The sequence below is a fragment of the Rhipicephalus sanguineus genome, chromosome 9 (genome assembly GCF_013339695.2).
Source record: "Rhipicephalus sanguineus isolate Rsan-2018 chromosome 9, BIME_Rsan_1.4, whole genome shotgun sequence".
Classification (NCBI taxonomy): Eukaryota; Metazoa; Arthropoda; class Arachnida; order Ixodida; family Ixodidae; genus Rhipicephalus; species Rhipicephalus sanguineus.
The window spans coordinates 77,473,583-77,496,712 of NC_051184.2; the positions used below are offsets into that span (position 1 = coordinate 77,473,583).

At 45.3% G+C, this 23,130-nt stretch overlaps 2 protein-coding genes across 5 annotated transcripts in view; both read right to left on the minus strand.

Moving 5' to 3' along the window:
- The window catches only part of LOC119405345 (60S ribosomal protein L32), a 219,441-nt gene that overhangs the window by 41,476 nt on the left and 154,835 nt on the right, over positions 1-23,130 (minus strand). The window lies entirely within an intron of this gene.
- The window catches only part of LOC119405346 (leucine-rich repeat protein SHOC-2), a 139,432-nt gene that overhangs the window by 12,714 nt on the left and 103,588 nt on the right, over positions 1-23,130 (minus strand). For all 4 annotated transcript variants that reach the window (XM_037672180.2, XM_037672181.2, XM_037672182.2 and 1 more), the window contains 7 exons: positions 20,978-21,073; positions 18,686-18,806; positions 11,540-11,648; positions 8,928-9,021; positions 4,706-4,810; positions 3,318-3,432; positions 1,791-2,003 (listed from right to left, as the gene is read on the minus strand). In XM_037672180.2, the coding sequence (XP_037528108.1) occupies positions 1,791-2,003; positions 3,318-3,432; positions 4,706-4,810; positions 8,928-9,021; positions 11,540-11,648; positions 18,686-18,806; positions 20,978-21,073 (853 nt within the window). The remainder of the gene's footprint in view (positions 1-1,790; positions 2,004-3,317; positions 3,433-4,705; positions 4,811-8,927; positions 9,022-11,539; positions 11,649-18,685; positions 18,807-20,977; positions 21,074-23,130) is intronic.

Here is a 23,130-nt window from a genome sequence, read left to right on the forward strand (position 1 = left end):
TGACGCGCTGCTCTAGCAGGCGGCTTCTCGTTCGTGTGCTCGACCGCTGCCCTTTGTGTGGTAGTCCTAGCGCCGCTGGCAAGCGTACTCGTTCGGTCTTGCGGAGTTCCCCTTACGGCCTGCAAGCCTGTGAGTGTCGTACTGTGCTGCATCTTGGGTTAATAAACCCGTTGTTGCTGTTACCCTGCCTCGTGCGTGGTTTCTGCGCCGTGCCGGAAAATCGACGAACCCGGCCGTAGCGTCTTTGTTCGCTGCGGCAGTGGAGAACGTCGCGTCCCTACACGGTCGCACTCGTAGGTAAGCCTAGTGCAAACCTATCTCCACAAGTTATAATTGAACATTTTTTATAGACATGCGAGCGGCCTGAGAGTCGCGGAACACCGGCGCACTCGCAAACCGTGACGTAACAAGCTGCTTGCTGTGAGAGCGTCTGCATTCTGGTGAACTATTTTGTTCCATGGTCAGCTGTGCATGCGATGGAGCTATTTCAACTTTCTTCAGCTTGGCACTGAAATTGAACGATCTGCAGTGGCTGAAGCCTCGGTGGAAGACGACGGCTGCGTTCCATTCAGTACATGATGTCAAACAAGCCATGGCAAACACGCCATGGCAAAATGGTGGTTGCCGGCGGAGTGCGGGGCTTATAGCAGGTGACTCCTAGGGCTCATTTTGCACTGACATATTCTTACATAGTCAATTCTTCACATTGTGCAGGCACAATAGACCCTATACTTCTATTTTTCGCTGAAAACCGCAAATTCTTGGGCGACCGTGTCATGGCCCCTTTAAACCGAATTCAAGGGCTAACATGATTATAGAATCAGAGTTCACACACGACCTCCGAGATTCGCGCGGCGAAAAGTGGATCTCGGGAGGCTGAGTTCGTTGTGTCGCAGCACATTCCGTCCCTCTCAACTGTGTTGAGAGGGACGGAGAGTTGAGAGTTGTGAAAGCTCTGCGACGTCAAAATAACAATGCGGAAGAACCGGAAACGGGGTCCGCTGCTCGTCGAGCTCTGGTCAATCAGTGCTGGCAGAAATGGATGGTTCACTAAACGGACGGTTGCAGAATAGCTCCCCTGATCTTTCCCCTGGTGCAGTGGTTCTCAGCCATAGATTCATGCTTGTGATGCGCTGCAGGTAGACGTGGACCAGAAAAAACGAGGAAACAACACAGGATGTTCCTTCGTTTTCTCTGGTCCGTGTCTACCTCCTGCAGTGCATCACAAGCATGAAGACGTACCAACCGGCCCCCATTGCCGCTTTATCAGCCATGAATGTTTCAGAGACCCCTTGTATACCGATGGAACCGATGGGGGAGCCCTTACACTGAGAGAATGGGGGAGGGAGGGGGCGTAAATTAACACAAGATGCAGCGTGAAACAGGTTCCTTTTATTTCCACCTGGCAAAAGATGGCCAAACGAAAGTGCCACGTCAATTCGATCTCAATAGCTTGTCGACAAGTTGTGCAGTCTGCAGCCACATTCAAGCTGTTTCTTGCTATGTCTGCCTTTTCATGCATATGACGTAGAAAACAGCAACAAAAACATTACAGCCATCTCATGGAGAAAGAGGAACACAAGTCAGCTCCGCTGCAATAAGAGCATGTAATGCAGTGAAGCATGCCAAAAATCAGAAGGGGCCACTGTCACCGGACATAATGTGCCTTCAAAAAAACATTTTTTTTTTTTTTACAACGGGTTTCGCGGGCCCCCAAAACTAGCTTCGCAGACCCCAGAGTGAAGACCCCTATTTGAGAATCACTGTCCAACTAGTGGCACGAAACTCACCGATCTCGTTGGGCAGGCTGTCGAGGCGGTTCTCCTCGAGGTCGAGCACTCGCAACGCGGCCAGGTTCCCGATGGTGCTGGGCAGGCGCCTGAGCAGGTTGTTGCTCAGCGTGAGCACTTCCAGGCACACCAGGTACTGGATGTCGTCCGGGATCTTGCTCAGCTGGTTCGTGCCCAGGTTCAGCTCAACCATGGTCGTCCACGTGCCCAGGTCTGCGCAGACCACGATCTCTCTTACGAGTCCCCGACATTTTGCGGGTAGCGATCCCCGTATTCACAGAACTCGGCATCTAATTCACTACAGCTACGTGATACTGAATAAAAATTGTGCCGCCAATATTCTTAGAAATACCATTTATTTTGGCTCAGCTTGATAGCAAGCTATGTCAGTACCGTATTTACTTGAATCTAACATGGCCCCAATTTCACAGGTTCCAAATAAAAATGCTCCTGAACATATACTGTTACCAGGTTTGACAAGTAAAGTTATGACATTCCCCTATGTTGACAATTAGAAAAAAAAGGGAGAGACAAGTGCATTTCACGTTCAAAGAAAGGGAAATTCATTTTCCTGGCAGTTCATTTTCTCCTGTGATCACTTCTGGACATGCCTCAATGACGCGCCGTTAACTTGACGAACTCGGTACAGACGACTTTACGTAAGACATATGGGTGCCACCACCTTGGGCTGTTAAACTAATGTTTTCTTATTTTCACGTATTGCGACATTAAACTGATAACGTCAGGAAACGTCGAATGCACCAGCCCAACCGCATTCACAAGTATACGTCTACCGTAGAACTGTTTGTTTAGTTGTTAAAGATTCAAAATGGTGAGGTTGACAGCCGGATATGGTGGCACCGAAATCCACCCATAAAATATTCTATACATTTGTTTGCACCACCGCCACATCGAAATAAGCATCAGCATATGCCAATGTGGTGCTATTGTACACGTGTAGTAGTCACGAAGCTGGAAAACATTCAGCCCCGAGTTACTGACCCAAAATGATCCTGCTTCGGCCAGAGTTACCACACGTGACCGTCACACGAGAACTGATTCAGCAGCCTTTTGCTGCTTGCTAGTGTGAAAGCTGCCCGTTTTCGGTCCGTCGCGCGCGTTTATGCAGTGGCCACTCCTTGGACAGATCGTGACAATGCAGTAAACACTTCGGGATTGAAAATGTGATGCAGCTGCAGTGATGCAACACCACGTGACAGACAACAAAAGAAAGGGAGGAGGACAGAACAGAGAATTCTGGGCATACACGGCTGCAAGAGTACAGACTTTTGGGCTAGTTGGTTCGGTACAGTACAGTTGGGAGTAAGCGCACGTCCTGTACTGGATATATATGGCTGCTTGGCCACAAAGAGGCCATACAAGGATGCTTGGCCATAAGAGAGAGAAACTGAAACTTGCAACTGAAACCAAAAGCATGGCAAGTTTTCACGCGTGGTTCCAATACACTGCCCGAAGGTGCTGGACTCGCATGGCCAACATTTGTTGACGCGTCAAGCTAGGACTCACCGAGGGGTAGTGAGGTGAGCTGGTTCTCCTTCATGTTGAGCTTCGACAGGTGCTTGGCACGTGAGAAGATCCCGAAGGGGATCTTGTTTATTTGGTTGTGCTCCATGTTGATGGACTGCAAAGAGAAAGGGATCAAATGAAGCTCCTACTCTGCAAATCATCTCCTTCAGGCATCCCAGTGCTGCTTGAAGGAGACGACTTGTGGTACTAGGCATCACGTTAGAATCAGTCACGGTACTAGTGCTGGGCTGTGTGAAGCAATGACAAACGATAACCCAAAGTAACCTTAAGGTTACCAAAACTAACTGCACGTCACTCCTACATGCCTAGTGCCCAGGCTGTCAGAACAAAATATTTTTTGTTTTGGTATTAGTTTTGTTCCGCTGAAAAAAAGTTCCACTCCGTTTCTGTTCCGCAACTAAATATGAAAAAAAGAAATGGTCCATAACAGTTTGCAACAGTTTTCATTAGCATACAAAGAATTTCAGATTAAGGTAATGATAAGAACATAGCGCTCATATTTCCTCACAAGTGATTTACGAATTCTCTGAACATACCAAATGCTTTGCGTTGAGGGAGTGAGCATGGTCTCAGAGCAAGCTAGTCATCGAGTGTAATTATTCTTGTACAGTTCAGACCATTTATAATGTAACAGCTTATAGTGCAGGATCAGCTGTAATGCGTTTTTTTTTCTGACTCTCGTTTACCCTCCCATAGAACTCCATGTATACCGCATTTATTAGTGTATAACAGGCACAGTAAGCTTTTAAAAAAATTGAGCTAAAGTCAAGACAAAAAACACAAATTCCGGTCTGCAAAGGTAGCATCACGGCAGTGCTTGACAGCTACGCATAGAAGCTAGCTTCGCGGCAATAGGCTTGGACTATTTTTAGAAAACTTCCCGCAAATCGCTGTTGAGGGTGCTGGTTATAACCGAGAGAACACAGTATGCACGCTGCTTATTGTGCAATCCCCCAAGATGAAAGACCACTTATAATGCAGCTGCCAGAAAATTGTCAGAGAAGCAAGGGAGCGAGCATTGATGGCGTTACGGAGGAGCAGGGGATGCGGAGCAACTGAACAGGTAACATGGGGAGAGAAAAAAAAAAAAAGAAAGAAAGAAAGAAAAAAAGGGGGAGGGAGTGGAGACAGCAGCGCGAAGTGGGGTGCGGTACATGGCATGAATTTGGGTACATGGCATCATTTGTCAAGAGAAGAGGGAACGATTTCTAGCTGAATTTGATAATTAATTGTAAATTCCAGGCCGTGTGCTGCGCTCTAATGTTTGGCTCGCATGTTCCGACCATGCTGAAAAAGTGTTGCAGGGCCCCTTTAGGCTGCATTGCGTAATAAGGGTATTAAGAGGTTTAGTAACTTCCTTCACTTACGGTGACTGTGGTGAACTGGGCAGGTCCCCCCGAGGGGTACGAAGCAAAATTGTTTCGCGACAGAGTGAGGGTGTGCAGATTTGTGAAGCTCGCTAGAAGTCCTTCCTGCAAGGCACAAATGCAAAGAAAAAAGAAAACCAGTGTTCAATGGTAAAGAAAAATTTTTATCTTCTCAATTCAAGCAAAGGCAACACTGAATTGTGCACACAGTAGCGATACAATAAAACCTTGTTAATACGCACGCGTTTCAAACGTACTAACGGTTAGGACATGGTTGCGATGAATCCCAGGCGCGTGTCTTCCGTACCCTAAGGAGTGCAGCAGTGAAACTTATGGTCACCGTCACAAGCGAGAGAGTCACAAGACCTGAGCAGAAACGTCACGTACCACGTCATACCCCCACCATAAAATTTGAGTGAAAGGCAAGATAGCATAAGTATCATACTATGCCAGTGTCGCTGATTGGCCCGTGTCACTGGCGGGGCCAGTAACGTACGTCGTGCCGCTTCGCGATTTTCACTACTTTGCCAGCATCACTCATGCCAGAATCAGAGTAGAGAGATACCTGCTGCTCTACCAGCGACATCATGCGTGACGTTTCTGCATGGGTCATGTGACGGAGACCTGAAGTATTGCTACAGCGTTACACGATGTTTCTGACCAGGTCATGCGACTCTCTTGCATGTGATAGTGACAGGAAGTTTTGCCACTGTGCTCTTTAGGCTATGGAAACATGCATCCATGACTGAGTCTCCAAGTGTTCACCAACCACTGCTTTTTGGGACCAAAAGTTGCAAAAAAAAAAAAACATTTTTGGAAATTTCGTTTATTAACATGAAAGTGTTTTATGCCGGGGTCCACCACGGCTCCACTGTCGTATTTCAGTCACGGAAATGACGTTATAAAATATAAAGACTATCAGTGGGGAAAGAAAGAAACCAGAAGAAAAAGTTCCATCACCGGGAATCGAACTTCCGACCCCTCGCTCCGCAGCGCGAAATGATTCGGCCACGGACGGCATGTTCTTCACAATGCTAACGGCGAGCTATTTATATACACCATTTGCTGGTGGCGGCACTCAGAGATCGGCATTACAGCGTGTTTTCGTTATCACTAGCGAGGTGGCGCGAAAGGCTCTAAGAGCGAGGAGAGCGGGCTTTAAAGGTCGTCGCCGTTGCGACGAGCGCTCGCGTCTACAGGGCGTGGTCGCTCGTGCGTGCGCTTATTTCGTGATCGCGGTGGTTTGTACGTCTCGCGTTGAGAGCACGGAAGGTCACTCGGCTCACTGCAGCGGCCACATTTGCAAAAGGAGCGCGGTGCTCATGCAGAAATAAGTTAGAACTGTGACAGTTAGTTCGTGCTCATCCTGCGTATGTTCGTTCCGTGCGTCCTTTCTGCCTGAGCAGCGCGTTGCAAGTTTCGAGCTGCTTGCCGTTCTTCGCGTGACACTACAATTTGTTGCTGTAGCATTCATTCCATCGCCCTTGGGGCGAAAGAATGCGCAACAAACGCTCAACTACGTCTGTGAAGACACGTTTCACTTTCGTGTTATACCGATTCCTATGACAGAGGGATCAGCCATGTTTTTTTTGGATTCTGCTATTACTGACGCATAACCTCACCAATTTTCATGCAACATAGATGATTATTTTTAGCCGTAACAGCCTCCTTATATCACATCAGCTACCACTGGTGTTTCGTATTTTTGCTATTTTTCCCATTTTGTTTTTTTGTAACCTTACAATCTTTGGAAAAGCTGTTCTCAGCTTTGGCATGCTCAATTTGTATTATTTTGGTCTTGCTGAAAAGCTAAGTATTTAGCGAGTGCAATAGGGTGCCAAATGTTACTTTGGGAAGTCATAAATTTTTAGAAAGGGTGAGATAAGAAGTGCTTTCTCTCAGCCATTGAAAAAAGAACGTTGAAACTTCATAACTTTTGTTTTAGAAAAACAAGAACCATCCATAATGTTACACTTGTTGTACACTTTGATATTGGTAGAATCCAATGGCATTTCATTCAGTAGGACCTAAGTAGCCAGTTTACTAAAAATGTGATCTAATTATGTTTTTACAAATAATTAATTTAAGAATTAGTGCTGTAGTGAAAATAAAAACTGAGCTCATATTTGATATGAGCACATGAAAACACACAATCACTTGTCTTATAATATGACACCATGCCTAAAAACCGTTTCCCCTCTTAAGACATGGTTGCCTGCCTTTTACGCCTACAGATTAGTGCATACTACAACCATTTTACTGTTGCCTAAACACTAACCGCACCACTCCAACTGCTGTGCCAGCAGTGCCACAACATACCACAAAGTGTGTTCTGCCTTTTTAGTAAGTGCCTAGACAAATGACTACGACTTTGTCACGAGTGGGGTGATGCCTTTGTGTGTAAGCGTCGGAAAAGTAGAGAGGTGCTACCATGTCAGCTGACACATTCATTCCCTGTCGCAGTTTCGAGATGCTCCGTGAAATCGCTGTCTCACACTGTCACACAATCATGTGAGAGAGCTGAAATTTTTCTGCACTTGGGTAAGAAGGAAGAAGAGGCCTTGTACTCAGCACTGTAGGCAGCATTTACTGTAGCATTGCATTTTTTGTTTTTGGTAGCACTGGTGCGTGTCAGAAGATGTGCATTTGTAGTACTTGTTGGTTACCATGTACTACCGTTTAGCGCACTGCTGTGCTGTGTGCTCCTGGCAAGATGTACAGTCAACCGCCGATTTTTCGGACTCCCTAGGGACCGTGAAATCGTCCGAAAAATCGGGCAGTCCGAAAAAACAAATTCATGCTTTTTTGTTCCGCTCAAGTGGTCAAATCGCCACAGCCACGTCCGAAATAGCTTTAATGCCTCCCAGTGCAATTATCAGGCATTTTGGTGCGCGCCCAGGCTCTCGCAAATACTTTCGGTACCTGTCGCGAACCCCGCTTAACTACGTACGAGCCAACTTCCACTGTTGCATCTCGTGATGAGCACTGCCGATAACAGCAAAGCGGGAATATATTACGGCTATCTCGCATGAAGCGTTTGTAAACAATGACGCGGAACACAAAGACTGTGGCGGAAGAGCAAACGACTCGTCCGGCTTTCCCCGATGTGTGTGCGCACGTAAACGAGTGCACACACATCGCCGAATCGCCGCCGATACGCAGCATTCGCTGCCGTGTCAAGCCGATCGTTTCGAGGTGTGTGCAGCACATCGCCAACTAAGCTGACGCCGTCGCTTTACTGTTGCTGTATCGTACGCACTCATTTATCATGAAAGGGTTCGTGATGCGCACTTAGTTCCTGACCGTACACGGGCGCGGCAATGGCGAGCCGGTTCGTCCGCGAAGGCAACGCATCTATGCCGTGCACTTAGCGGTCTCGCACAAAGAGGCAGCACGAATGGCGGCACGGTACGTTTGGGTTCTCGCCTATTAAATGCGTGCACTACGCATGCAACTGTGCCAGGCCACGTGCACTACCGAGCAGTTAACTGAAGATGCTTATCGTAAGGGTTGTCAGCGATTAAGCCATACTGGCGCGTTTGCCACCTGCCGCCATCACGCCTCCATGCATTTCCACTGCTTATCTGTAAGACATCGCCGCACGGCGCCGCGATAGCGGCCCCTTTGAATTTCTGGTCCGCTTCACCCCATAACGCTTCGGCATTGCGGCAAAGCTGACTTTCGGACTCTGCTACTGTCTCGAACAGATCGACTCGCGAAAGCGCTGGTTCGAACCTACAAGATGATAGACGCGGCAGAGGTGGGGGCTTCAAATAATGCCTTTCGGACCTGCAATTCGGGCAGAAAGTCTAAAAAATCGGACACGCAATAGCTTCAGCGTCTGAAAGTTCCGACGTTCTTGACCATTGATGTCTATGGGGCTGGTGACGGTGCCGCGAAAGCGTCCGAATTTTCGAGCATGTCCGGAAAATCGGGCGTCCGAAAAATCTGCAGTTGACTGTATTAACCGGTTTTTACTGTGCTAGTTTACTAACGTGGACTCATTGCACCTTGGACGTTTTAAAAAGAGAGTTATGTATGTGCTTGTTAAGCTAGTTCGAATTAATTTTATCATCAGGTTTATGATTACATTAAGCTTAGTGCTACGAATATAAGTTGATAACAAATTTTTGGATTTAACGAAGTTATTTTCACGCTGGATTTGACATGGTTATAATGAGATTTGAGTATGACTAGAGAAAGAGAGAAAGGGGGTACTGACGGGTAGTTGGGAGACCAGGTTGCTCTCGACGTTGAAGTCCGTGATGAGAACACAATTGCTCAGGGACTTTGGCACGGCCGTCAGCTGATTATACCTGCGGTTCAGTCGAAGAAAGTTGAGCACATTAGGCTCCAGTGCTATACACGTCATGCGAGTGTTTTCCTGAATGTGAATGCACGACTTCGACAAAGACCACCAACATACACACCGTCTCAGTGGCTCTTGGAGGTGGGGATTCAGTTTTCAACCAATCACAGCAGCTTATTATTCTCAAGAAAACAGGGCAGCTTGAACTTCGTTAAGGTCCGTTAATTTAGCTAGTCGGTTCATGGACACGGTGCATGTGTGCATTTCCTTCTCGCCACTGTGATTTTGTGCTAGTCAAATCTCAATATGACGAACTTAGATTTAAACAAATACTCGATGCGACGAATTAGTATTTTCATTTTCCAATCTTTGCTGCATTGAAAACCACATAACTTTTTTAGCTATTTACCGAAGTAATTTGACCACAGAGTCTTAATATAGCAAAGCTTTCAGCTAGTGCAAGGATATTGGAGCCCCTGTGGCTAGTAAATTTACCAAAAATCTAAAGAAAATGTGTGGACGCCTTCTAAAATGCCTGTGAATGCTAAGTGTGCATTCCTAATTAATCACACAATTGAGCACAGCCTTGTTGCAATAATTTGTGCAAAGTAGCAGCTAACAAAATACATCATATGGATATAAAAAAGTACAACTTCTTTATATCAAAGTTCGACGATTATTTGTTCCCACTAACGTCCGTAGACAGCTATGCCAGAAAAAAGAAATTCAACAAATCATTCATCTCTTTTTTTGGGCCACCGAGAGTACATTTGAAACAAAATATAAACAGAATGTTTTTTCCGCTATACAACAATCAGCACAGCATTTATTTAATTCGCAAATAATTTGTTCCTACCTATCACTGAAACTTCATTACCATGAGAATGGGTGTTCCATAAATGTTTACTCGCTTTAATCAGTACTTTGAGGCATCACATTCAGCACAGCAGATACAGTACAGTGGGCATTACAGGATCAAAGCCTAAAAATAAAAATGTAGTGCACAGTAGACTCTCAGTAAACATAAATTTCTCAAATGGAATTGATAGAACAACTGCCTCTCATACTTGAATTCTGCAACCACGTTCATCTCTCAGTAAACGGAACTCTATATATTTCCCTGGCCCCTTTAGGTTCTGTTTTACGAGAGCCTACTGTGTATAGTATATATTTTTATATATATGGATCAAGCTTTGAAGACTTGTGTGAATATTTAAGGTACAGTCAGCGTCAGATGTTTAAGGACTGGAAGAGGATAATTAACAACCACCTGTTTGTAGCATGAAGCCACGAGAAAGTCCACATAGATTTCTCAGAAAGGAAAGCTCCTTAGTTGAAGAAAAATTCGTCCTTGATCTAGAGATCAAACTCGAGACCAACGCCTCTTTTTTCCGAGAAATCCGTAGGGATTTCTTTGCGGCTTTGTGCTACAAATGGGTGGTTATCAATTATTCCATTCAAAACCCCACCGCCACCTTGCGGGATTCCACGGAGCTCATTCGCAGTGGCTTAAAGGGACACTGAAGGCAAATAACAATTTATGTCATAGTGAAAGCTCAATGTATGACGTCTAAAACGGCAATATTATCAACAGCAGTGCCCCACTTACCGAGAAATTAAGGTAAATGTATCACACGATGTGCGCCACGAGCGACACATTTTGGAAGTGATCCCGATGACGCGAGAGAGTTCGACTACAATTAATCACTCGTAATCAGACTAGCTGCAATAAAAAAAAAAAGAACCTTCCGTGCATCAAGAGATGTAATAAAATGCTGCTTGTTCGTTGCTGTTTGATTCGTGGAAAAAAGAACCTCTTTGGTGTTGCCATGGGGAACAGTGCGCGTGGTTCAAAGGTTCCGTTTTTGCTGAACTGCGCGTTGCCCGGTACCCTGCTTCACTCACGCGCTCAGTGAGTTTCGGTATCGCGTACTGCCGTGTGTGTTTCGCGCGCTCGTGAAAGTCGCTTTGACAGAAAGTTTGACAAAATGCTGCATGCATGTGATGTTGCTGGATGCCCAAATGGCGCGTGCCGCCAGTGCGCGCCGCAGCGTAGTAAAGGCGGGCAACGTTGGGCACGGCAGCAGTGACATGAGAAACACCGCTTTCAGGCGGGTGATTTGAAGTGCGCTAACGCGACGCGCATTACTAAAACGTGATTTTAGTTCAAAATAAGCACTTCCTTGGCACAAAAGTAGCACTGCGAGGTTTCTGGACCGTTATAATATAAGTTAATATTAGCCTTTAGTGTCCCTTTAAGGACTACGAGAGATAAGCTGAATGTTCCTGCTGCTTTGGCAGTGACCCTCAAATTTATATTTCCGGCTTCTTCTAAAAACGTGCTAACAACATGTATTGGGCAGTTAGATTAAATACAGTCACAAACTGCTGAGCAACATGAAGTTTTCTCGAACCTAGTGGTCTCTAAACTTCTGAAGCCGACTGCACACTGTGTTCCCGTGAAAACGGAGTGACAGGTAGTCGTAGCAGTTGAGCGGCAGCAGCAAAGCAGGGAGGAGACTGACCTTATGCCGAACCGGGAAAGCACCATGAGGTTGCCTATCGTGTCGGGCAGGTCCACAAGCTCATTGTGCTGGACATCGAGCGTCGACAGCTGCACGCAGTTCCCAATCTCTGCACAAGACAGGCACATTCACATCGTTTAGAGAATCACGATGGGCGGGTCATTCACCTTATTTATCTACGAAATACTGCAGGCCCAAAGTTGGGGCCCACGCAGGAGGCGCATCAGAGGTTGAACACAACCAACCGCTGGTGCGAACAGCAGAATAGAAATTCATCATGGATTATGATAAAAAAGAAAGATGTCCAGTCGAACCCACATATAACGAATTACTGAGTAAATCAAACCACTGTAATATCCCCTTGAAATATTTTCGATGTATTAAATATTTTATATAATGAATTACCTATATGCAGAACTTCCATGTGATCCCCTTTAGATTAGACAATGCTTGTTTTGATTTTTTATATAAATGTATAGCCTGACACATCAACAAGGACATTATGCCAGTGACAACAATAAGATAGACAGATTCATATTCGCAATTTAGATAAATTTAGATAGACCAAGCCTACAATTGGTGACAAGGCACAGAAAGACGTTTCATATTAACAATGTTACTGCATTGAACATGTCTGAAATGTACGTAGCAGCAGAGCGTCCCAGTCTGCATTCGTTCGTGGAAAAAAGTGAAAAAGCATCACAATTTCAAGCTGGTCGCAACATCAGAGGTTGAATGCACGGAACGGGGTCTTCCATGCGAGGAACTCTGTACAAAAAATCTCGGCTAAGTAATTCAAGCAAGCACGAAAGACAAAATATTATCAAACTCGACGTTTGAAAATGCGCGATACGTCGCTTAACCCGGACTGTGAAAAAATTGGCAAAAATATGAATTTTTGTCATTGCGACAAACATTGCCTAGGTACAGACAACCGAGGCGCGAAATACGTTTCCTTTTTCAAGAAATGTATTTCGCGCCTCGGTCGCCTGTACCTAAGCAATGTACGCACCGACTAGCCCAGTAACAAGTCCTTTTAAAAGGTGATGTCACTCGCAGCTTCTATTTGCGCAGTCGCACACAAATTGTAGACATAGATTTGAAGCAGCTTTCCATTCATAACAAGGAAACAAAAATGTAGTCGGCTTCGCGCTAGGGGTGCCAAGCCTGAAGGAAGTGCAGAGCTGGGCAGCCTTCTTTGCTTCTCTGGATTGTTCTCTTTCTTTTACAGCAAAAGCTGTTATGAGATCATTTCAGCGGCCGTTTTTGGCGCCGTAGTTGTCCGCCGCCGCCGCCGGTGTCCGTAACCACTATCGCTCGAAATAAAAAAAAAAAACAAAAAACGAAACAAGAAAAAAATTCCAGGATGGAACGAGGTTCAAACCTGGGCCCTCTGCGTGGGAGCCCAGCATTCAACCTCTGAGCCATGCCAGTGCTTGAAACTGCTTTGCGAAAAGGTCCTATACAGGCTTCATGTCGGGAAGCAACCACATTAACATATGCAATATAGCGTGGTAGGAGAGTAAAATAAGCACCAAGTGTCGCACAACGCGACTTCTGTAACCAGGCGTCACACAATGCCAATTGCGCAACGAGTAGGTTCTTGAATGCTTAGAACCCATTACAAAGGGATCTGCCATAATTCTTCATCGTCATCAGGCACAGCATCAACAAATTGCGCATAATGCCTTACATGCGTTTAGCAGGTACCAACGCTCTCCGTAAATGACGAAAAATGGCACAGTGCCTGCTGCCCTACTTCTCAAAAATTACAATGATTTATAGCGTAGTGGGTTCCTTGCAAGTGCACTTGTATTGGTTGCCAAGGAAGCCCATGAGCACATGATCCACTTCCTCGAGGTCTCAGTAAACTTCTTCGCCCCCCTTTCTCTCTCTAACATCAACGTATGTTATACAGCGTGACAGGAGAGGGAAATAGCGACCGGGCGTCACCCAATGCAAATTACATAACTGGTGGGCCGTTTAAAGCTTACAACCCATTACAAAGGACTGAGCCGTAATTCTTCATCGTCATCAGTCGTCGCGTCAACGAAGTGCACATAATGCTTACAGACGTGCAGCTAGTGCCTCGCTTCTCCGCAGAATGACGAATAAAGGCTTAGTAGGTGCTTCCCAACTTCACAAAAGTTGTGATTTATGGCGTAGTGGGTACCTTGCTAGTGTACTTGTATTAGTAGCCCCAAGAGAGCTTACAAGGGGCTCTAGAAACGCCGCTCTTCCAGCTTTCGCTCCGACTGCGCTGCGGTTTCAGCGCAGGCCTGGCGTTTTCTTCCTGTCTTTCCTTCTTTTTCTCTCATCTCTATGTTTATTTTGTGTCTTTTTTTGTATGTGTTCATTCCCATTTCTTTCTTTCTTTCTCTTTCTATGCATTTGTCTTTCTCGCTCTTTCTTGCCCTTCTTTATCTTTCTCTGTCTCTTTATTTCTTTCCCGCTGTCACTTTCTCTTTCGGTCTTTTTTTTTTTCCTTTCCTTTGTCTCTATTTTTCTCTTTCTTCATATGCTATGTTTTACTTGCTCCCCTCCTCCTTTCCCCCTCCTCACACTCATTTCCCTTTCTCGCCACCTTGCTATGCTCGACTAGACAAGGCTATGCTATGTTTTGTCAGCGTGCCTGGATAGCCGAATGGTTAGCACGCTCGCCTTCGGATCGTGAGTACGCGGGTTCGAATCCCGCCTCGCCAACAAATTCTCTCTCTCTGTACTCGTTCTCTTACCCACCAGAGTTATTCCGTCCTGCGCCGGAGAAATCGCCGCACTTGCTTTAAGAGCGAAGCAGAAGATGAAGACGACGATGACGATGAAGACGAGGACGGAGAGAGCGCGTGCCGATCCATGATGATGATAGTTTCTGTTCGCACTAGCCGGCGCAACGAAAAGCTTTAAGAGCTCTGCTCTTAAGAACACTTCTCAGTTTCTCTCCGCTTCAACAGGCAAACTGAAATTGACATCAATGCACACTTTCCTTTTATTCAAGGGGTCACACAAGGGGACAAGGTCACACAACAATTTACGGTTTTCCACAGATATGGGAGTAGAGGGCTTGTTGTGCTTGTACAGACGGGTCCACTGTTAAAGGGAACACTTGCGTGCAGGGCATGTTTGGATTTTGCCCTCTTGCAAAAACATAGTGGCTTAAATTTCCATAAAGCTACTGGTAGTTGAGAGTTCTGCCTCTTTTTGACAGACTCGTGCAGTGCATGAACAATGTTTCCCTGTCCACTTGCTGTTAGAGGGCCAGCAAAATGAAAGGTGCTCATTGGAGTGCTCCTTTTAACAGTGGACCGTACTGTACATATATGAAAAAATATACAGTAGAACCTCATTGATACGTTCCCGCTTGATACGATTTCCCGGCTCCTACGCTCGAAATCGCGAAAATTAAATATAACCCAATACAGCTGTGTGTAATATGTTCCGGTTAATACGTTCCCGGAAAATACGATTATTCGGCAGCAACATTCAGCACCGCGGAAAACTAGGGTCGTATGATACGTTTTCTACTCAGAAACTCTTATTCAGGTGTGCAAAAAAAAGGCCCTCTCAGCGATGGCAGCTTCTCCGCAGTGCCTTTCCCCCCTCCGTGCTTTCTCTGATGTGCTTAATTGTCCCCTCCACGTCTCTTCCGAATTGCTCGATCGCCGCTCCCTGTCACCCACGCAGCGACGCGGGCCGTCACAATCTTCGAACGGCTTGCCGCGGAAACACACATGCCACTGCCGCATAGCCACCGCTGCACAACACGCCACGACCCGTAACCATAGCAACGCCGCCATTGTGCCTAGTCAATATGGCCGATAATTTCCCGCACACTTTTCTCCCGGAGCGCAATCGTTATTGGGTTGCTCCGCCCGGCGCAATTCCAATCGGCGTTCGTATTTCTCTGGCTGGGCAGTTCTGCCTACCAGCGGGTCGTCAGAAGCTGACAGAAAAGATTTGTTCTGGAAGATGTCTAGGAGGTTTCTGGTTATCAGACGCCAGAAACGAGACGATGTGCGCTCGCCGCCATCTTTGTGAGGACTCGACAGATCGCAGTGCGGGCGCTTGGGGACGTCACCTCGGTTGTCATTACGCCGGGCGTTATCTTTTGAAGCCCGTTCCGCCGTGCGAGATGGTGCGATTACGAGTGGCGGCGAACATACCAGCGCATGTCTCAAGTTAAGACAGAACGCAAACTGATCAGTGCGAGTGTGCGACGTAGTATGCGATAGCCGCGAACAGCTGTCGCTTTCGGGGACACTTATCACTCTCGCGAGATATCGCATATCGTGTTGTACCGCGATTGTTACGTGCACTGCGAAGAAATGAGCTTGTTAAGCCTTTAGAGGGGCGGCAGTTTTCTTCACGGACGGGGCGAGTCAAGCGTGATCTTTCGAACGTACGTGATCGTATCCCAAATGCGTATGCTCGAGAATATCACTTCTGCTCTTCGGCAAACCTAGCCCCATATTTCCAAGCGACAATGCAGAAAGAACCGACGCTCATGCGGCGCAAAGTTTCGTCTGCTGATATGGCGGTAGCATTTCTTTACGTTTACGCTGGTTGTCTCAGAGTTCGATTTTGCAATATTCAGGTTGTCTCGGGATTTCAATACACGTGACCACGACGTTATTTTAGGTCAGGACCGGAACTAGCTGGCTGACCTCTGGCTGCCAGCGAGATGCCAAGAGTTTGAGAGAAATAAATGTTTTTTGCCCTTGCACCTCAAATGGGCTTGTCAGCCTCAATTTTTACTGGATTCGGATCGTACGTTTTCCCGGATCGTACGTTTATTTTCCGCGTTTTTTCCGGAAACGTATCAACGAGGTTCTACTGTACTGCAAAAGAATATTTCACTGCGAAATGAGCCCCAAATGTCGCCGGCTATGAACTCCGCCCACCGCTGGCGACCGCCATATTGCCATGGTATGTGCGATGTCATGTGCTGCACAGAGTGGAGCCATCCTGTACCTAAGATTCAGCCGCTGCAAATCGTTCAACATCGATGCCACTCTCGACGAAGCTAAAATAGCTCGACTGCGCGCTTAGCTGACCACAGAAAAAAATCTTTTGCCAGAACGAAGACACTCGCACAGCGAGCACCTTGTTAAGTCATGGCTCGTGAGTGCGCCACTGTTGCCAAACTCTCAGGCCGCTCACATGTTAATAACAATTTTCAATTATAAATTAAGTGCCTGACCAAATGCGCTAAAACTTCCCCAGCTTGTTTGTGAACGCACAAGGATTAAGCCACATAACAAAGATAATGACCCAAAACTGGGTGTCGTGGCCCCTTTAAATGCTAAGTAGGCAGTCAAGGAAGTGCAACGCTTCACTCACGTCAAGTAGAACTTGTCCTAGAGTCACAAAAGTATAACACGATCTGAAATCCAATTTATTTTATTTAGATCAGTCCTGAGGTAGTCTCAGTCCCGAGTGGTTATACTAGGGTTATTAGCACCGCTATATTCTTTTTCTGTGTATCCAATTTTTGTGTTCATTGTACCAAGTTATCCCCCCCCCCCTATGTAATGCCCAACGGGCCTTTAGGGTAAATAAAATGAAAAATGAAAATGAAAAATAAAGACACCTCTCCACTTCTCTCTACTTGAACAGGCAGATTGAAATTGATGCCGATGCACACTTTAGTCTTTTTTTTTTAAACGAGACGCTAAAGAGAAAAACATTTCTTCTGCGTTTGTAAATTACAGTTTCACGATACGAAAAAAGCACCACTCTTACCGCAAGAAGATGAGTGGCAAGTGAGAGAGCGCGCGCAAAAAGAAAATGTGGGTGGGGACGGCACCTTCAAGTTCCCGCCTCAAATGCAGTGACGTCAAATATTTTGATTGGATCTACTAGGTCGCACGTAGTTCCTAACTGATAAAAATGAAGTACATCATCATCTGAGGGGGCCATAGACATATATCAAGTTTAAGAAAATTTCGTTGAGTCAACGTAGCCAATATGCGAAAAATACACTTTGAAATCAGTCATGAAATCCGAAAATACACTTTGGAATCCGCGCGGAGATTTCGGTGCAAAATTTAAAAAAAATGAAACTATGGCCTTGGTTTTCTCGTCTATTAATAAACCTCTCGTGGTGAAATTAAGGGGAGACGCGGGTCTTTTTTTTATTTCTTTTATTAGCTGGGTGAACTGAACACCATTTAACAAACTTGTTCCATTTTTTTCTGCAGATTCCAAATCTGTAATTAGATTTTTGGTAGCTGCATTAGTGCAAAAGATGTGCAATCTCTAAAAGCATATTTCTTATGGGAATTTTTGGCAACTTTGCTTTGTCAAACACAGAAACAAAGTATGTGGCAAGGCTGCCAGAGAGCTGGTTTAGCCGGTGATGCTAATCCGATTGTCTTCAACAAACTTTGAATGCAAAATAATTAGACGTAAACGTGAGTGAAATTTCTTTGCTGCATACTATTTCTGATAATCGAGAATTATAATTTGGTGAACAACATTAAATAAATAGCATCACCGGCTAGACCAGCTTCCTGGCAATCTTGCCACATACTTTGTTTTTGTGTTTGACAAAGCAAAGTTACCAAAAATCCCCGTAAGAAATATGCTTAAATATGTGTTAGAAATTGCATATCTTTTGTTCTAATGCAGCTATTAAAAAATCTACTCAGAGATTTTGAATCTGCAGAAAAAGCTGAATAAGTGTATTAAATTTCGTGCCATTCACCCAACTTTTAACCCTGTGATGCCCAAAAGGCGTTCTGCCTTCGGAAAAATTGTGAAAAAACACTCACCATATTTACTCTTCTTGTAGAGTTCATTTTAAGAAAAACAAAGGGTGAAATTTTATTTCGATCATAACTTGATTACTCTTAATTAAAATTAATTAATTAATTTGATTAAATGAATAACTCGGTGTAACTTCATTATAACATGTTAAATATGCAATAACGGCTTTTCCACGAAGCTTTGACGAGCTTATTACCTCTTTTTAGGCATTATTTTTAATGTATCATATATGATACACTGGGTTTTACAGGGTTAAAAAACCATTTTTTAAAACCCACGTCTCCCCTTAACGCCACTGGCCTGCTCAGGGCGCAATTTATCATTCTAAACAGACTTGTCGTTTCGCTGTGGTGTCCCCGTAAACGCGCCAGTCCGTCTCACCCCCAGGCAGGTGCTTGAGGTGGTTGTTGGAGGCGTCGAAGGTGACCAGCTGCGTCAGCTTGCCTATGCCTGCCGGAAGCTCTCGAATCTTGTTCTCGCGCAGACTCAGCATCGTCAAATTCTGCAAGCACACGATTAACTCGTTAAATGAAGAACCGCTTCTATGGACGGGACACAGCGCAGAAATGTGACAACACAGAGGCTTGTTCCCGTTCTTTCCCGTGGCCGTTGTTCGTCGGCTGGCGAATGTCGTGTAGCATGTGCATCTCAAGCTTTCTGAATTTTTTTTTTGTCATGAGAATAATCTTGTCTGTAATATAGTGCAGTCGAATCTCACTAAAACAATGTCACATCTATGTGGAAGTGGCTTGGTCATATTAAAAAATTTTGTTACCAATGTACAGGTCGGTCCACTGTTAAAGGGAACAATTGCGTTCAGGGCATGTCAGGATATCGCTCTCTTGCAACAGTACAGTGGCTTAGATTTACATAAGACTACTGGTGGTTGACAGTTCCGACTCCCTTTGACAGACCAGTACCTTGAACGAACAACGTTTCCACATCCACTTGGAATGAGGGGGCCAGCAAAATGAAGGGGGCTCATTCGAGTGTTCCCTTTAACAGTGGACCGACCTGTACATTCATGACACTATTAATGCTCTCAGTTTACTTAGTTATAAAAGATGATTTCTTAAATCAAGGTTGGACTGTGGCATCCTCAATACGAATTGCCGCGTACAATCGAAAACTTTCGCAAACGCTAGTGATTACACAGAAAGGGGTGATGGCTAGCGCAAACCTCATTAGTATGTACCCGCTTTAAGCATACTAAGTTTAAAATGTAGTTGCAGCGAATCCCTGACCAAGACTTGTAGAGCCTAATGTGCTTAAAGAGCAAGATATATTAAGGTATGAGTGAACTGAACCTCCTGCAGAGTTAGTTGGTTGGTTAAAAAACTTTATTGAGGTCCTGCAAGGTGCGCGTCAGCGTGCAGTGCGCGACTCCCACACCAGTGTCTTTCTTTAACTTCACTTTCCGGTGTACTGTTGCATATGATCACTTTGCTCAGGGCATTACCATATTTGACATGTTGTTCATTGTCCTGCTTTCAGCAAGACACATCAGAAGTAGTATGTATAATTTTTCTTCGCTTTAAACGTATATAATTGAAAACGAAATTGCTCTACATTTCTAGCCTGAGATTTCGTTCTATTTATGCAAAAGCTGAATGTGAATGACTAACAATCCCAGGTTTGCATGCACATAAATACTCAACAAAGTGGATGAGAGGATGACCACCATCGTAGCTCAATCGGGTGCACTACCCAGAGGTTGCAGGTTCGGTCCCTGCCGGTGGCAAGTTCTCTTTTTGTCAACTTTACTTTCTTCACATTTATATCATAGTTACTAGAATATAGAAAAAAAAAGAGTAAAATTAACGTCCCCTATACCTTCCTTCATTATCTGTTGGTTTTCATTAACGTTGTATAAACAAGCAAACGAGCCCTTGAAATTCCCTTCTTTCGTTCATTCAGGATAAATAGATATTTAATTATATAGATTACTATAAAACACATAAATTAACGTGCTCTGAGAATATTTTTGTTGCAGTGGAACATCCAATGCCTATAAATTATGTTGTGTCAATTTGACGAATTTGGAGACAGTTCTTCATAGGTTGCGCATGAACGGGTTAACCTGCACCGACGTCGCACAGGGCACAGGTCCAGCATTTCGCCTCCACTATAACGCAACCACCGTGTTTGAGATCAAACACGGTGTTTGAGATCAAAAAAAGGTCTGGTTCTGGCAGGGGTGTCAGAGAAACGCCAAACTTCCATCAAGGACTTCTCCGCACCATAAACCAATGAATAAATTCTTCCGAGGGACAGATGTCTGCAATGCACCTGTTTTATTATGCAGCAGCACTTTTTAACTGTTTGAACAGTGTGTTCGCGTCGTAGGTTCCCAGGTTACTGTTCTTTCATCTTTTTTCGATGTCCCATGAAGAACATAAAAGAGGAGCTCCACTGTACAAGTGTAGGAGAGGGAACCGCTTCAGGACAGAACACAACCTGAAAGTTTGAAAACTCCCCAATTTTACAGTAAAGCATTATAAAGTAACGCACTTTTATGAATTTCACGGAGGGTAAGTAGCAAGGTCCTTTGTTGCGCCGGCCTAAATACCATAGCTGAAATTTTAACAAAACTACGCGTTCAAATGTTGAGACAAAAAAAAAAAAAAAAAGTGTGAGCAACCACAACAAGAAAAGAACACTGCCAGTCCTCACCGTTAAATTGGCTATGTTCTCGCTGACTTCTCGTATCCTGTTGAAGCGCAGGAACAACGTCGTCAACGATGTCAACTTGTACACAACTTCGGGGATCTGCAAACGACACACGTGGCAACACTTACCAAAACAGGCCCATTCAGAAAGACAGAGCAATATAAACTGCAAATTCTACGCAAGCTGGACTTTGAAGAGTTCCATTGTGTTACACGAAGGCTTGTGTGAATAGTAGCATTTTTGTTGGTTTGAAGCAAAGTCAAAGCGAATTTAAATTAGTACCAAACTCTTCTGAAGTGAATTCGAATTGTTGCAGGAGTTGAACTGTAGTAGGGTGCAAGAGATAGGCAGTAAAATACGTCTTGAAATTTGCCACAATTAGCCCGTGCAAGCCCCATATACCATGCATAAAAATAAAATTCACTGATGCAGAGTTAATACGCACACTTGACGCTGAAGCGTGGCTTTGTGGCAGTGCAGGTTTACCCTGAATGGGACGGCTTCACGGCACACCACTCCCACGTTGCAGTGAAACCACCTTTTCGTGCGGGTTACATGTAGTAAAATACGCCTATTCGTTCGTTTCGAATATTTGCAAATTTCGGAAACCTTAAATTCGTATCGAAGCAAATTCGAATGACCGTAGTATTCTTTCAAATATTCAAAGAGCTATAATATTCGCGCAGGCCTACACATACGGCACACATGAAAAAACCAGATTGCAAGTGAGGAAAAATGCAGCCCTTTCTAAATATTTTTGTTTTCTTGTGCAAAAGAAATATGAAGAACAACTAGAAAGAACTAAAGGTGGGGTGCGACGCGGTGGGGGGGGGGGGGGGGGTGGAGTTGGGTCTTGGTCAAAATTTTGTCTAGAGACTATTTATTCTGCGAGCTACGTCCTGAACGATGTGCTGACGTATGCAACTTTATGAGCTTATTTTAAATGTCCACTTAATTTCCATTAATTTCGTGTGTTTCTCGGATATGTGCAACTTTATAGTAATTCAAAGTATATTATAGTTTAAAGTAGTACAGTCGACGACCGATAATTCGGACTCCACGGGGAACGTAAATAAGTCCGAATTATAGAATGTCCGAAAAAACGAATGCGTCAGAAAAAAAAAACACTTTTATTGACACTTCAGGGTCCTGGTGGCCGAAAAAAGTTGTCAATGCGTTGCTGCCCGTACTTCCGCTTACGTGCAACCAAGTCCGCCTGTATCTCCGCCAGTGTGATGTGATCGCTGTACGATGACGAGCTGGTTTCATTCGTGAAGGCAATGCGTCTGTGCAGCGCACTTAGCGGTCACACAAAGAGGCAGCATGGATGGCGGCGCGGCGCGTTTGGGTTCTCGCCCATTAAATGTGTGCACTACGCATGCAACTGCACCAGGCCACATGCACTATCGAGCAGTTGACTGAACATGCTTATCGTAAGGCTTGTCAGCGATTGAGCCGTACTGGCACGTTTGCCACCTGCCGCCATCACACCTCCATGCATTTCCACTGCTTATCCGTAAGACATCGCCGCACGGCGCCGTGATAGCGGCCCCTTTGAATTTCCGGTCCGCTTCACCCCATAACAGGTCTGCATCGCGACAAAGCTGACTTTCGGACTCTGCTACTGTCACAAATGGGTCGACTCGCGAAAGCGCTGGTTCGAACCTACGAGATGATAGACGCGGCAGAGGTGGGGGCTTCAATTATTGCCTTTCGGACCTGCAATTTGGGCAGAAAGTCAGAAAAATCGGACGCCGAAGAGTTTTAGCGTCCGAAATTTCCGACGTTCTCGACCATTGACGTCTATGGGGCTGGTGACGGTGCAGCGAAAGCGTCCGAATTTTCGAGCATGTCCGGAAAATTGGCAGTTGACTATCTGCCGCGTTTCGTTGTCGTCGGCGCGGCCTTCGGCGCTGTCTGTGAGGGCACCATTGGCGCCATTAACTCAGATCTTTTGAGACAGCAGAGCGTAAAATAAAGCGTCTCAAGATAAAAATGAACGCGTGCGTAGAACGCTTTAATGCAGACGCATTCGACAGGATGGAGCGCAGCGCGGGGATACAGGAACTGGAATGTAGGATGTTCGCGATGTCGATAGGATTTCCCACAGCTGACCAGTGCCTCCAAGATCGGCATTTCAAATCGCAAATCTGAGG